Genomic DNA, 15,803 nt, shown 5'->3' with positions numbered 1-15,803 from the left:
GACGTCCTTAACTCTTGTGCAAAAAGGTGTGCAGTATACTGCTGCATCCATTTTCAATAAGCTGCCACTCGAATTCAAAAATCTTAGCTTTAATCCACACGCTTTCAAATCGAAACTGAAGAGTTTCCTCATGGGTGACTTCTTCTATTCTGTCGAGGAGTTCCTTGAAAAATTAAGCCGATTCTCGTTGTATTACTGATAGCGTTTGCTTAAACTTATGGACTGATTTTCTTTCAGGTTCATGAACATTTATTTTTATCTGTTATTACTTTTATGTTGTAAGTTAATGTACTGGCACGTTCCATGACCTTGGAGATTCGCTTCTCAATTTGGTCCTACGGAACTCGACGTGTAAATAAAATAAAATAAATAAAACTAGGGGTAAGATAGATACTGCCTACAGGAAAATTAAAGAGACCTTCGGAGAAAGGAGAACCACTTGTACGAATATCGAGAGCTCAGCCGGAAACCAGCAGCTCTCTTGCAATTTCATAAATCAGTGAGTTTGGGTTTTCACTTTTCAAAATGTCGTTTGACTTTTTCGTGTGGGAGCTGCCTAGTCCTGAGCGACGCGTTCTCGTGTTTCAGAGTACCTCGGGAGCGCGGAGCCCCCTGAGACAGGCGCAGGTGTTTGCCCTGCTGGCGCTCTTGGCGCCGGCTGCTCTGGCGGCGGGTGTCGAGCGACTCGCTGAGGGCGTGGCAGCAGGAGGCGAGGCGGCGGCCAGCGCGGTGGGGGCGGCGGCCCCCGAGGGCAAGGGCAAGCGGCAGGCCGTCTACGGAGGACCCTTCTCCTCCCTGCTGTCGTCAGCCTACCAGCTGCCGGCCGCGGCGTCTGGAGGGTCCGGCTCCACGCTGCTCTCCTCCGGCACTCAGCACGCGCCCGCCTACCAGCCACTGGTAAGGGCGCGACGCGCTGACGAGTTCCCACATGATTTTCATGTCGGTGTACACGGTGTAACAAGACGACACAGCCAACGTTCGACTTTATGAAATAAACATTTTCAATTAAAAACTTTTAATACCTAGACCGCGTGCTTATATATATCATCATCATCAGCCAATTCAATCATTAGATGATGTGGCCTCTTCGAGTCGTGGATTCAGGTAGGCTTTCAGCAGTCTTCTCCAAGTGGGACGGTCTTGGGCAGTTCTCTGCCAGGTGTTACCAGCGATCTTCTTGATGTCTTTGTCCCATCTGTCTGGTGGTCTTCCTCTAGGCCTCCGGTGCTCTCTCGGACTCCACTCCAGTACTAGCTTCGTCCACCTGTCGTCTTTTCTTCTTGCAACGTGGCCAGCCCACTGCCATTTCGAGGAACCTACTCTCTCTAAGATGTCATTAACCTTCGTCACAGACCGGATGTCTTTTCCTGTCCTTTCTTGTATAGCCCAGCATTGATCTCTCCATGGCTCTCTGTGCTGTCCTTCCTTTTCCCTTTTGTGAATGAGTTCAGTGTCCATGTCTCGCAGCCGTACGTCATCACAGGAAGAATGCACTGATCAAATACTGCTTCCTTCAGATTTACTGGCATTTTTGATCTGAATACTTTTGAATTCTTCCCAAATGCTTGCCAGCCAAGCTTGATGCGTCGATATATTTCTGGTCTTATGTCTCCCTTCATATTTATAATCTGGCCGAGGTAGACATATTCACTGACCTCTTCTAGTAGAGTGTCCTTGACTTTCACATCTCCAGCTGCGACCCATTTGTTGGATATTACTTTTGTTTTGGAAAGGTTCATGTTCAAGCCAACCAGCTGACATTCCAATGCAAGATCTGTAACTAAGTTTTGGAGCTCTGCGACGTCTTTGGCCTGTATATATAGATATATATATATATATATATATATATATATATATATATATATATATATATAGATATATATATATAGATATATATATAGATATATATAGATATATATAGATATATAGATATATATAGATATATATATAGATATATATAGATATATATATATATATATATATATATATATATATATATATATATATATATATATATATATACAGGGTATTACAAAAAGGCACGGCCAAGCTTTTAGGAAACATTCCACACACACAAAGAAAGAAAATATGTTATGGGGACATGTGTCCAGGAACACTTACTTTCCATGTTAGAGCTCATTTTATTACTTCTCTTCAAATCACATTAATCATGGAATGGAAACACACAGCAACAGAACGTACCAGCGTGACTTCAAACACTTTGTTACAGGAAAGTGTTCAAAATGTCCTCCGTTGGCGAGGATACATGCATCCACCCTCCGTCGCGTGGAATCCCTGATGCGCTGATGCAGCCCTGGAGAATGGCGTATTGTATCACAGCCGTCCACAATACGAGCACGAACAGTCTCTACATTTGGTAGCGGGGTTGCATAGACGAGAGCTTTCAAATGCCCCCATAAATGTGGAGGCCACGGAATTGGTCCGCCTCTACCAGTCCATCGGTCACCGAATCTGTTGTTGAGAAGCGTACGAACACATCGACTGAAATGTGCAGTCGCTCCATCGTGCATGAACCACATGTTGTTTCGTACTTGTAAAGGCACATGTTCTAGCAGCACAGGTAGACTATCCCGTATGAAATCATGATAACGTGCTCCATTCAGCGTATGTGGAAAATGAGCTCTAACATGGAAATTAAGCGTTTCAGGACAAAATGTCCACATAACATCCTTTCTTTATTTGTGTGTGAGGAATATTTCCTGAAAGTTTGGCCGTACCTTTTTGTAACAATACATATATACACTCCTGGAAATTAAAATAAGAACACCGTGAATTCATTGTCCCAGGAAGGGGAAACTTTATTGACACATTCCTGGGGTCAGATACATCACATGATCACACTGACAGAACCACAGGCACATAGACAAAGGCAACAGAGCATGCACAATGTCGGCACTAGTACAGTGTATATCCACCTTTCGCAGCAATGCAGGCTGCTATTCTCCCATGGAGACGATCGTAGAGATGCTGGATGTAGTCCTGTGGAACGGCTTGCCATGCCATTTCCACCTGGCGCCTCAGTTGGACCAGCGTTCGTGCTGGACGTGCAGACCGCGTGAGACGACGCTTCATCCAGTCCCAAACATGCTCAATGGGGGACAGATCCGGAGATCTTGCTGGCCATGGTGGTTGACTTACACCTTCTAGAGCACGTTGGGTGGCACGGGATACATGCGGACGTGCATTGTCCTGTTGGAACAGCAAGTTCCCTTGCCGGTCTAGGAATGGTAGAACGATGGGTTCGATGACGGTCGGATGTACCGTGCACTATTCAGTGTCCCCTCGACGATCACCAGTGGTGTACGGCCAGTGTAGGAGATCGCTCCCCACACCATGATGCCGGGTGTTGGCCCTGTGTGCCTCGGTCGTATGCAGTCCTGATTGTGGCGCTCACCTGCACGGCGCCAAACACGCACACGACCATCTTTGGCACCAAGGCAGAAGCGACTCTCATCGCTGAAGACGACACGTCTCCATTCGTCTCTCCATTCACGCCTGTCGCGACACCACTGGAGGCGGGCTGCACGATGTTGGGGCGTGAGCGGAAGACGGCCTAACGGTGTGCAGGACCGTAGCCCAGCTTCATGGAGACGGTTGCGAATGGTCCTCGCCGATACCCCAGGAGCAACAGTGTCCCTAATTTGCTGGGAAGTGGCGGTGCGGTCCCCTACGGCACTGCGTAGGATCCTACGGTCTTGGCGTGCATCCGTGCGTCGCTGCGGTCCGGTCCCAGGTCGACGGGCACGTGCACCTTCCGCCGACCACTGGCGACAACATCGATGTACTGTGGAGACCTCACGCCCCACGTGTTGAGCAATTCGGCGGTACGTCCACCCGGCCTCCCGCATGCCCACTATACGCCCTCGCTCAAAGTCCGTCAACTGCACATACGGTTCGCGTCCACGCTGTCGCGGCATGCTACCAGTGTTAAAGACTGCGATGGAGCTCCGTATGCCACGGCAAACTGGCTGACACTGACGGCGGCGGTGCACAAATGCTGCGCAGCTAGCGCCATTCGACGGCTAACACCGCGGTTCCTGGTGTGTCTGCTGTGCCGTGCGTGTGATCATTGCTTGTACAGCCCTCTCGCAGTGTCCGGAGCAAGGATGGTGGGTCTGACACACCGGTATCAATGTGTTCTTTTTTCCATTTCCAGGAGTATATATATATATATATATATATATATATATATATATATATATATATATATATATATGGTATTACAAAAAGGTAAGGCCAATCTTTCAGGAAACATTCCTCACACACAAAGAAAGAAAATATTTTATGTGGACATGTGCCCGGAAACGCTTACTTTCCATGTTACAGCTCATTTCAATACTTCTCTCCAAATCACATTAATCATGGAATGGAAACACACAGCAACAGACCGTTCCAGCGTGACTTCAAACACTTTGTTACAGGAAATGTTCAAAATGTCATCCGTTACCGAGGATACCCTCAAAAAATGGTTCAAATGGCTCTGAGCACTTTGGGACTTAACATCTGTGGTCATCAGTCCCCTAGAACTTAGAACTACTTAAACCTAACTAACCTAAGGACAACACACACATCCATGCCCGAGGCAGGATTCGAACCTGCGACCCTAGCGGTCACGCGGTTCCAGACTGAAGCGCCTAGAACCGCACGGCCACATCAGCCGGCCATCCACCCTCCGTCGCATGGAATCCCTGATACGCTTATGCAGCCCTGGAGAATGGCGTATTGTATCACAGCCGTCCACAATACGGGCACGAAGAGTCTCTACATTTGGTACCGGGGAAGCATAGACGAGAGCTTTCAAATGCCCCCATAAATGTGGAGGCCACGGAATTGGTCCGCCTCTACCAGTCCATCGGTCACCGAATCTGTTGTTGAGAAGCGTACGAACACATCGACTGAAATGTGCAGTCGCTCCATCGTGCATGAACCACATGTTGTTTCGTACTTGTAAAGGCACATGTTCTAGCAGCACAGGTAGACTATCCCGTATGAAATCATGATAACGTGCTCCATTCAGCGTATGTGGAAAATGAGCTCTAACATGGAAATTAAGCGTTTCAGGACAAAATGTCCACATAACATCCTTTCTTTATTTGTGTGTGAGGAATATTTCCTGAAAGTTTGGCCGTACCTTTTTGTAACAATACATATATACACTCCTGGAAATTAAAATAAGAACACCGTGAATTCATTGTCCCAGGAAGGGGAAACTTTATTGACACATTCCTGGGGTCAGATACATCACATGATCACACTGACAGAACCACAGGCACATAGACAAAGGCAACAGAGCATGCACAATGTCGGCACTAGTACAGTGTATATCCACCTTTCGCAGCAATGCAGGCTGCTATTCTCCCATGGAGACGATCGTAGAGATGCTGGATGTAGTCCTGTGGAACGGCTTGCCATGCCATTTCCACCTGGCGCCTCAGTTGGACCAGCGTTCGTGCTGGACGTGCAGACCGCGTGAGACGACGCTTCATCCAGTCCCAAACATGCTCAATGGGGGACAGATCCGGAGATCTTGCTGGCCATGGTGGTTGACTTACACCTTCTAGAGCACGTTGGGTGGCACGGGATACATGCGGACGTGCATTGTCCTGTTGGAACAGCAAGTTCCCTTGCCGGTCTAGGAATGGTAGAACGATGGGTTCGATGACGGTCGGATGTACCGTGCACTATTCAGTGTCCCCTCGACGATCACCAGTGGTGTACGGCCAGTGTAGGAGATCGCTCCCCACACCATGATGCCGGGTGTTGGCCCTGTGTGCCTCGGTCGTATGCAGTCCTGATTGTGGCGCTCACCTGCACGGCGCCAAACACGCACACGACCATCTTTGGCAACAAGGCAGAAGCGACTCTCATCGCTGAAGACGACACGTCTCCATTCGTCTCTCCATTCACGCCTGTCGCGACACCACTGGAGGCGGGCTGCACGATGTTGGGGCGTGAGCGGAAGACGGCCTAACGGTGTGCAGGACCGTAGCCCAGCTTCATGGAGACGGTTGCGAATGGTCCTCGCCGATACCCCAGGAGCAACAGTGTCCCTAATTTGCTGGGAAGTGGCGGTGCGGTCCCCTACGGCACTGCGTAGGATCCTACGGTCTTGGCGTGCATCCGTGCGTCGCTGCGGTCCGGTCCCAGGTCGACGGGCACGTGCACCTTCCGCCGACCACTGGCGACAACATCGATGTACTGTGGAGACCTCACGCCCCACGTGTTGAGCAATTCGGCGGTACGTCCACCCGGCCTCCCGCATGCCCACTATACGCCCTCGCTCAAAGTCCGTCAACTGCACATACGGTTCGCGTCCACGCTGTCGCGGCATGCTACCAGTGTTAAAGACTGCGATGGAGCTCCGTATGCCACGGCAAACTGGCTGACACTGACGGCGGCGGTGCACAAATGCTGCGCAGCTAGCGCCATTCGACGGCTAACACCGCGGTTCCTGGTGTGTCTGCTGTGCCGTGCGTGTGATCATTGCTTGTACAGCCCTCTCGCAGTGTCCGGAGCAAGGATGGTGGGTCTGACACACCGGTATCAATGTGTTCTTTTTTCCATTTCCAGGAGTATATATATATATATATATATATATATATATATATATATATATATATATATGGTATTACAAAAAGGTAAGGCCAATCTTTCAGGAAACATTCCTCACACACAAAGAAAGAAAATATTTTATGTGGACATGTGCCCGGAAACGCTTACTTTCCATGTTACAGCTCATTTCAATACTTCTCTCCAAATCACATTAATCATGGAATGGAAACACACAGCAACAGACCGTTCCAGCGTGACTTCAAACACTTTGTTACAGGAAATGTTCAAAATGTCATCCGTTACCGAGGATACCCTCAAAAAATGGTTCAAATGGCTCTGAGCACTTTGGGACTTAACATCTGTGGTCATCAGTCCCCTAGAACTTAGAACTACTTAAACCTAACTAACCTAAGGACAACACACACATCCATGCCCGAGGCAGGATTCGAACCTGCGACCCTAGCGGTCACGCGGTTCCAGACTGAAGCGCCTAGAACCGCACGGCCACATCAGCCGGCCATCCACCCTCCGTCGCATGGAATCCCTGATACGCTTATGCAGCCCTGGAGAATGGCGTATTGTATCACAGCCGTCCACAATACGGGCACGAAGAGTCTCTACATTTGGTACCGGGGAAGCATAGACGAGAGCTTTCAAATGCCCCCATAAATGTGGAGGCCACGGAATTGGTCCGCCTCTACCAGTCCATCGGTCACCGAATCTGTTGTTGAGAAGCGTACGAACACATCGACTGAAATGTGCAGTCGCTCCATCGTGCATGAACCACATGTTGTTTCGTACTTGTAAAGGCACATGTTCTAGCAGCACAGGTAGACTATCCCGTATGAAATCATGATAACGTGCTCCATTCAGCGTATGTGGAAAATGAGCTTTAACATGGAAATTAAGCGTTTCAGGACAAAATGTCCACATAACATCCTTTCTTTATTTGTGTGTGAGGAATATTTCCTGAAAGTTTGGCCGTACCTTTTTGTAACAATACATATATATATTACTAGGGTCATTAAAACTGCTACACCAAGAAGAAATGCAGATGATAAACGGGTATTAAGTGGACAAATATATTATACTAGAACTGACATGTGATTACATTTTCACGCAATTTGGGTGCTTAGATCCTGAGAAATCAGTACCCAGAACAACCACCTACGGCCATAATAACGGCCTTGATACTCCTGGGCATTGAGTCAAACAGAGCTTGGATGGCGTGTACAGGTACAGCTACCCATGCAGCTTCAACAAGATACCACACTTCATCAAGAGTAGTGACCGGCGTATTGTGACGAGCCAGTTGCTCGGCCACCATTGATCAGACGTTTTCAGTTGGTGAGAGATCTGGAAATATGCTGGCTAGGGCAGCAGCCGAACGTTTTCTGTATCCAGAAAGGCCCATACAGGACCAGCAACATGTCCTCGTGCATTATCCTGCTGAAATGTAGGGTTTCGCAGGGATCGAATGAAGGGTAGAGCCACGGGTCGTAACACATCTGAAATGTAACGTCCACTGTCTAAAGTGCCGCCAATGCGAACAAGAGGTGACCGAGACGTGTAACCGATGGCACCCCATACCATCACGCCGGGTGATACGCCAGTATGGCGATAACGAATACACGCTTCCAATGTGCGTTCACCGCAATGTCGTCTAACACGGATGCGACCATCGGGATGCTGTAAACAGAACCTGGATTCATCCGAAAAAATGACGTTTTGCCATTCGTGCACCAAGGTTCGTCGTTGAGTACACCACCGTAGGTGCTCCTGTCTGTGATGCAGCGTCAAGGGTAACCGCAGCCATGGTCTCCGAGCTGATGGTCCATGCTGCTGCAAACGTCGTCGAACTGTTCGTGCAGATTATTGTTGTCTTGCAAACGTCCCCATCTGTTGACTCAGGAATCGAGACGTGGCTGCACGATCCGTTACAGCCATGCGGATAAGATGCCTGTCATCTCGACTGCTAGTGATACGAGGCCCTTGGGATCCAGCACGGCGTTCCGTATTACCCTCCTGAACCCACCGATTCCAGATTCTAACAGTCATTGGATCTCGACCAACGCGAGCAGCAATGTCGCGATAGGATAAACCGCAATCGCGATATGCTACAATCCGACCTTTATCAAAGTGGGAAACGTGATGGTACGCATTTCTCCTCCTTACACAAGGTTCAAAATGGTTCTAAGCACTATGGGACTTAACATCTGAGGTCATCAGTCCCATAGACTTAGAACTACGTAAACCTAACTAACCTAAGGACATCACACACATCCATGCCCGAGGCAAGATTCGAACCTGCGACCGTAGCAGCAGCGCTGTTCCGGACTGAAGCGTCTACAAACGCTCGGCCACAGCGGCCGGCCTTACACGAGGCATCACAACAACGTTTCACCAGGCAACGCCGGTCAACTGCTGTTTGTGAATGAGAAATCGGTTGGAAACTTTCCTCATGTCAGTAGGTTGTAGGTGTCGCCACCGGCGCCAACCTTGTGTGAATGCTCTGAAAAGCTAATCATTTGCATGTCACAGCATCTTCTTCCTGTCGGTTAAATTTCTTGTCTGTAGCACGTCATCTTCGTAGTGTAGCAATTTTAATGGCCAGTACTGTGTCATTCAGCAGTCTCGCGGTAACGTCAATAATATTGTGCAATACAGGGTGTTACAAAAAGGGCTTTACAACTTTAAAAATTCATATAAATTTATTGAAAGAAGATACAGAGCTGGGTTCAATGTTTTTTTGTAGGGAAACAGATCAATTTTTTTTTTTCCTTAGAGAGATTTTGTATGTGGGTTCCAGTGGTTTTCCTGCACACATCCCATCGGAAGTCAGTTTTTTCCCAAACTTGCTGTAGCATCGCAGGTGTAACTTGTTCAGTGACAATCTGTACGGTTTCAAATGCAAGCGGTTTTTCAACACACGCCAAATAGTCGAATGTGGGATTTGCAGTTTGCGAGATGCGCAACATGTCGATTTCGTAGGGTCATTGTCGCGCTCACTCAACGAACTCGTCTGACGTGCTTTTCCCATGCCATACCGAGCAGCCGGTTTCTACAAAACGTTTATGCCACTCACAAATTGTAGGCCTACTAGGAGGATCTTTAGCGTACTGAGTACGGAAATTACGCTGAACTGTTGTCGCCGACTTCGATTCTTCAAACCAAAACACACAGCTAGCACACTCGTGTCCAGTGAAGGCAGCCATCTTTAAGGGGCGTAGGACGTCAAACGGGACGACTTGGAGCAGGAGAGACACCACAGGACATTTTAATTTCCACTGTCTATACTGTTACAAATAGATTCATAAAACGTTCTCAGAATGACCAGAAAGGATTCAGGAGTTACACTTATGGTGGTGGAAGTTCAAAAATATAAGAAAATAATTTATTTTTTTGACATTTGTATTTCACCTTTTTTCCACTTACCATTGGCTGCACTTTTGCTATAGGTACACTTTTCTTCATAAGTAAGGGAGAGTCTTCGATGAATTTTGCACAACATACAAAGCACACTTACAGGTGTATGAAATTCTATAATTTTCCAAATCTACTAAAAACTGTGGTAAAAATTGAGGTAATTAACTATAAAATTTGAGTTTTTTCTAAACATGAAGTTTAAAATATAACAGCACACTCATTTTTTCATAAATTAAATAATTTCTAGAGTTTCATACACCTGTAAGTATGGTTTGTATGCTGTGCAAAATTCATCGAAGAATCTCTCTTACTTATGAAGAAACGTGTACCTATAGGAACAAACGCAGCCAATAGAAGTGAAAAAAATGATGAACTTTCACATGTAAAGAAATTTATTTTGTTATTTTTTTTAACTTCCACTGCTATGATTGTGAATCCTTAATCCTTCCTGGTGATGCTGACAAAGTTCTATGAATTTATTCGTAAAAGCATAGACAGTGGAAATTAAAATGTCCTGTGATTAGATTAGATTAGTACTTGTTCCATAGATCATGAATACGACACTTCGTAATGATGTGGAACGTGTCAGGTTAATAAAAGGTGTCTATACAAGATATTACATTAGACAAAATATTACGACACTCAATATCTTTTTTTTGTGGAGGTTGGGAAATTTCCCACTTACTATATCCAAAAATTCATCTAATGAGTAGAAGGAGTTGCCATTAAGAAATTCTTTTAATTTCCTTTTAAATGCTATATGGCTATCTGTCAGACTTTTGATGCTATTAGGTAAGTGACCAAAGACTTTTGTGGCAGTATAATTTACCTCCTTCTGAGCCAAAGTTAGATTTAACCTTGTGTAGTGAAGATCATCCTTTCTCCTAGTGTTGTAGCCATGTACACTGCTATTACTTTTGAATTCGTTCGGATTGTTAATAACAAATTTCATAAGTGAATATATATATGTGAGGCTACAGTGAAGATTTCTAGCTCTTTAAATAAGTTTCTGCAGGATGATCTTGGATGAGCTCCAGCAATTATTCTGATTACACGCTTTTGTGCAATGAACACTCTTTTACTCAATGATGAGTTACCCAAGAATATGATGCCATACGAGAGCAGAGAATGAAAATAGGCGTGGTAAGCTAATTTACTCAGATGTATATCGCCAAAATTTGCAATGACCCTAATAGCATACGTAGCTGAACTCAAACGTTTCAGCAGATCTTCAGTGTGTTTTTTCCAGTTCAACCCCTCATCAATGCATACACCTAGAAATTTTGAGTACTCTACCTTAGCTACCGATTTCTGATCGAAATCTATATTTATTAATGGGGTCATTCCATTTACTGTGTGGAACTGTATATACTGTGTTTTGTCAAAGTTTAATGAGAGCCCATTTGCAGAGAGCCACTTAATGATTTTCTGAAAAACATCGTTTACAATTTTACCAGTTAATTCATGTCTGTCGGGTGTGATAGCTAAACTTGCACCATCGGCAAAAAGTACCAGTTTTGCATCTTCGTTAATATAGAATGGCAAGTCATTAATATATATTAAGAACAGCAGAGGACCCAAGACCGAACCTTGCGGCACCCCATTCTTCATTGTTTCACAGTTTGAGAAATCACCAGTTTTTTGCATATTATGTGAACTGTTTATTTCAACTTTCTGCACTCTTCCAGTTTGGTAAGATTCATACCACAGTACTTGAGCTTATCTAGAAGTATTCCATGATTTTCACAATCGAAAGCCTTTGATAGATAACAAATAATCCCAATGGGTGACTTACGGTTACTCAGAGCATTTAATATTTCATTAGTGAAAGTATATATAGTATTTTCCGTTGAAAAACCCTTCTGGAAACCAAACTGACATTTTGTTAAAACTTTATTTTTACAAAGGTGTGAAGCTACTCTACAATACATTACTTTTTCAAGAATTTTGGATAAGGCAGTCAGAAGAGAGATTGGGCGGTAGTTGTTGACATCAGACGTATCCCCTTTTTTATGCAGTGGTATAACAATGGCATACTTCAGTCTATCTGAGAAAATAACCTGCCTCAGAGAGCTATTACATATGTGGCTAAGAATCCCACTTATTTGTTGGGAACAAGCTTTTATTATGCTGCTGGAAATGCCATCAATCCCATGTGTCTCCCTTGCTCCAAGACGGCCCGTTTGACGTCCTACACCCCCCTTAACGCAACTGCCACTAGCGCTTCTTCCGGTGTGATTCGGCACTATCGAACTATGTGAGACAAAACTTGAAGTATTTCCCTACAAACTGACACTACAATCACCTCTCTAGGTACTATGAATTAATTTATATGAATTTTCAAAGTTGCAAAGTCCTTCTCGAAACACCCTGTATTGCGGTGCAGTATTATTGGCCGCCTAGGGGCCGCTTAACACCAGCTGCCCTGTTCGCAGACGGGCCTGGGGCTGCCCCTGGGCTACGGCAGCGCCTCCGCGGCCTACGCGCCTTCCCTGCTGCGCTCCGGCCTGCTGACCGCAGCCTCCAACCACTCGTCTGCCGGCTCGCCGCTGGCGGCGCTGCTGTCGGCCGGCTTCCCCGCGGCTCAGTACTCGGCCCAGCACAACTTCACGCTGCCCGTGGCGGCCAACCTGCTGGCGCAGGGCCCCTCCTACTTCCCCGGCGGCGGCCTCTACGCCTCGGCCGCGCCCGCTGCCGCCGACTACCCGCAGAACTTCACCTTCGGCCAGCCCGCCGCCAGCAGCCTCTTCGCGCAGAACTCTGCCGCCTACCCCAGCTTCTACCCGGCGCCGTCGGCCTTCAGGCAGAATTTCAATGCGGGGCTCTTCGGTAAGTTGCCGACCTGACTACTACCACAGTCTGACGTAACAGTCGCGACACTCACTGCTGTAAAAGTTTGACAGACGGAGCGACACTAGCGCTCCAAGCGGCAGGTAAGGTGAACGTCACACGCGTCGTAAGCATAATGTTTGTTTGCATCCATTTCCTACGTAGTTTCCGAATTATTTGAGTTATTTTCTTGCCTCCAATAGTTTGTGTAGTATCAGAAGGTGCAGTGTGCGTACTGTAAGACCTTCGGTACACACACCATCAGATTATTTGACTGGTCGCTCTAACGAAGTAGGCGAGTGTCAGCAATATGTCTCGTGGTCTTATCGTGGCGTGTTTATCTTCTGCCGCTAGGTCAGACGATAGAAATGCCACTTGCATGCTTATAGTAGCAGATTGACGGTGACCATCTTTAAACAGAACTTGATTAATTTTCACACACATTTATTAAAATAATAAAAAGCCTAGACATTACGTAACTTGATTCTGGATGCTGCTTACAGTTGACAATCTGAAGCTCCTTTGGTCTTGGTACGTTAATCTTATTCTCACATATCTCTGATACTTGAGAAAGTGTCTATACATCTTTCTTCATGGCTATGTACAGGAATATGATAATCTTCTTAGGCGTAGACAAACTTGACTATAGACTGGTACAGACTAATGCAGACTGGTACAGACTGGTGCAGACAAATGCAGACTAATTATTGGGAGGTCTGTACACTCGTTATAATACCTCGCGCGTTCAGGTATCACTGCGCGAGTGTGATCCGCGAGGAGAAAAGGTTCTACGTTAGCAGCAATCTGATTGACTGCGTTACATATTACTATACGGATCGGCGGAAGCAGAATTTGGTCCGTGTCTAAGGCAGCGCCTTTTCGTAGTGCGGAGACGGACGAGTGCTGCGCCTGCACTGTTGCATTTAGCGGGGCGCACTCTAGTGGGAAAGCTGTGTACGCGCTGACTACGCGGAACTATGTACACAACAGAAGGCATATACGTTTCTAAAACTGATTCTAAAATATGCGCAAGTATGGACAAAAACCATGAATAGAGTGGCAAGCTACAACACATTCGTGAAGAAACACTTATGACATTGGACAGAATTGCAGCTTACCACATTGATATCAAAACAATATAAACACACAGATTCACATGGAAGAAGCATGTACCTCTACATGCAGTAACGATCGACAACTCGTTTATTGTTCTGTAGGCCTACTGCGTTTGTCATTGTCGCCTGTTGCCACAAGTACGACCTTCATCTTTATACTATTCTAAGTGAGACAAGCAACTGCCAAATAGTGGGAGAATTATGCTGAAAACATTATAATGAGCTGATTACATTACATTTCACGAGAAACCAAATATTTGAATAATTTTCAAACAATCTGTCTGTAGGCACTTTCCTTGTCCCGTAATAGTTTCGCTCGAAGTCTAGCGATCTGCACATTCTGACACTTCACACGCTTTTGTAAGATACGAACAGCTGCACTTAATTTAACCACTTCATCATCATCAAAGCATGTCTGTGTTGACGATTCACACGAATTCGCCACTGATACATGGAGAGTTGAACTGGCTGCTTCTGTGTCATAGAACTGTTTTACAGCTTCAGATTGACTTCGAATCTTTGTGGCAGTTTCCTCTTCACCGTCAGTTGAGGTGGCTTATTTGGAATGTCAAACAGTGTGGGTACTGCATTCCAAACAAGTTTGTTATTGTCTGCGTTCATGAACTGGTTTTGTTCGAAATGTAGCGAACAAAACCTAATATTATTATACAGGTAAACTGGGCCTTTCTTCATAAGGTCTTCTCGTCTGCTGTTAACTACCCGTTTTCTGCTCCCAAAACGAAACATTCATCTTTAAATACATACAGTTTGCAAGTGAATCCTGGCGATACAGTTAGTAACATGATGGTATAGACCTCTCAGGATCCTTAGGAAACCTAAAAAAAAGACAGTTGTGGTGACTTCTTCCTGTTGTTGTTGCAATTTATTGCGCTACAGACGCTCCCGATAGTAAAAACCATTGTATTAATCAAAATAAACAATCACTATTCGCTTTCACGATCGCGCCGAACTCACAGTTCAACCTACCGGCCGCTTGGTGCGCTGCTGGCGCTGTAGGCAACAAAATCGAGGCGAAGTGTCGCGACTGTTATGTTAGACTGTGCTACTACCTCGGCACGACACCAATCGAAAGCCTGCCGCAGCCAACTGACTATTTGCTGCCGATTACTAGTGTAAGACACGTATCCAACTTGAGCTGCGCCGTTGTGCTGTAACAGGTTTGATCACCAAGAATGAACTGAACGCCAGGGGACGATATCTTTGCTACAAACGATTATTTCCGCTCTTCTGGTAGGATAATACTTTTTTTGGGTCACCAGTCTTCTGGCTGGTTTGATGCGGCCCACCACGAATTTCTCTCCTGCGCCAACCGCTTCATCTCAGAGCAGCACTTGCAACCTATGTCCTCAATTATTTGCTTGACGCATTCTAATCTCTGTCTTCCTTTACAGTTTTTGCCCTCTACCGCTCCCTCCAGTACCATGGAAATCATTCCTTCATGTCTTAACAGATGCCTTATCATCCTGTCCCTTCTCCTTATCAGTGTTTTCCACATGTTCCTTTCCTCTCCAATTCTACACAGAACCTCCTCATTCCTTACCGTAGCAGTCCACCTAAGTTTCAACATTCGTCTGTAGCACCACATCTCAAGTGCTTCTATTCTCTTCTGTTCCGGCTTTCCCACAGCCCATGTTTCACCGTGCTGCACACGTACATTCTCAGAAATTTCTGTCTCAATTTAAGGCCTATGTTTGATGCCAGTAGACATCTCTAGGCCAAGAATGCTTTTTTGGCCATTACTAGTCTACTTTTGAAGTCCTCCTTGCTCCATCCGTCATTAGTTATTTTCCAGCCTGAGTAACAGATTTCCTTAACGTCAACTACTTCGTGACCATCAAT

At 45.9% G+C, this 15,803-nt stretch overlaps 1 protein-coding gene across 1 annotated transcript in view; it reads left to right on the top strand.

Annotated features, from left to right (window-relative positions):
* Positions 1 to 15,803, top strand: part of LOC126106718 (uncharacterized) — an 87,855-nt gene that overhangs the window by 31,443 nt on the left and 40,609 nt on the right. Inside the window, exons 2-3 of the mRNA XM_049913098.1 lie at positions 589 to 897; positions 12,435 to 12,828. Coding sequence (XP_049769055.1) covers positions 589 to 897; positions 12,435 to 12,828 — 703 coding nt within the window. The remainder of the gene's footprint in view (positions 1 to 588; positions 898 to 12,434; positions 12,829 to 15,803) is intronic.

The sequence above is a fragment of the Schistocerca cancellata genome, chromosome 10, assembly GCF_023864275.1.
Source record: "Schistocerca cancellata isolate TAMUIC-IGC-003103 chromosome 10, iqSchCanc2.1, whole genome shotgun sequence".
NCBI lineage: Eukaryota > Metazoa > Arthropoda > Insecta > Orthoptera > Acrididae > Schistocerca > Schistocerca cancellata.
Note: the sequence above shows the minus strand (reverse complement) of the source record. Positions and strands in the feature narration are given on the sequence as shown.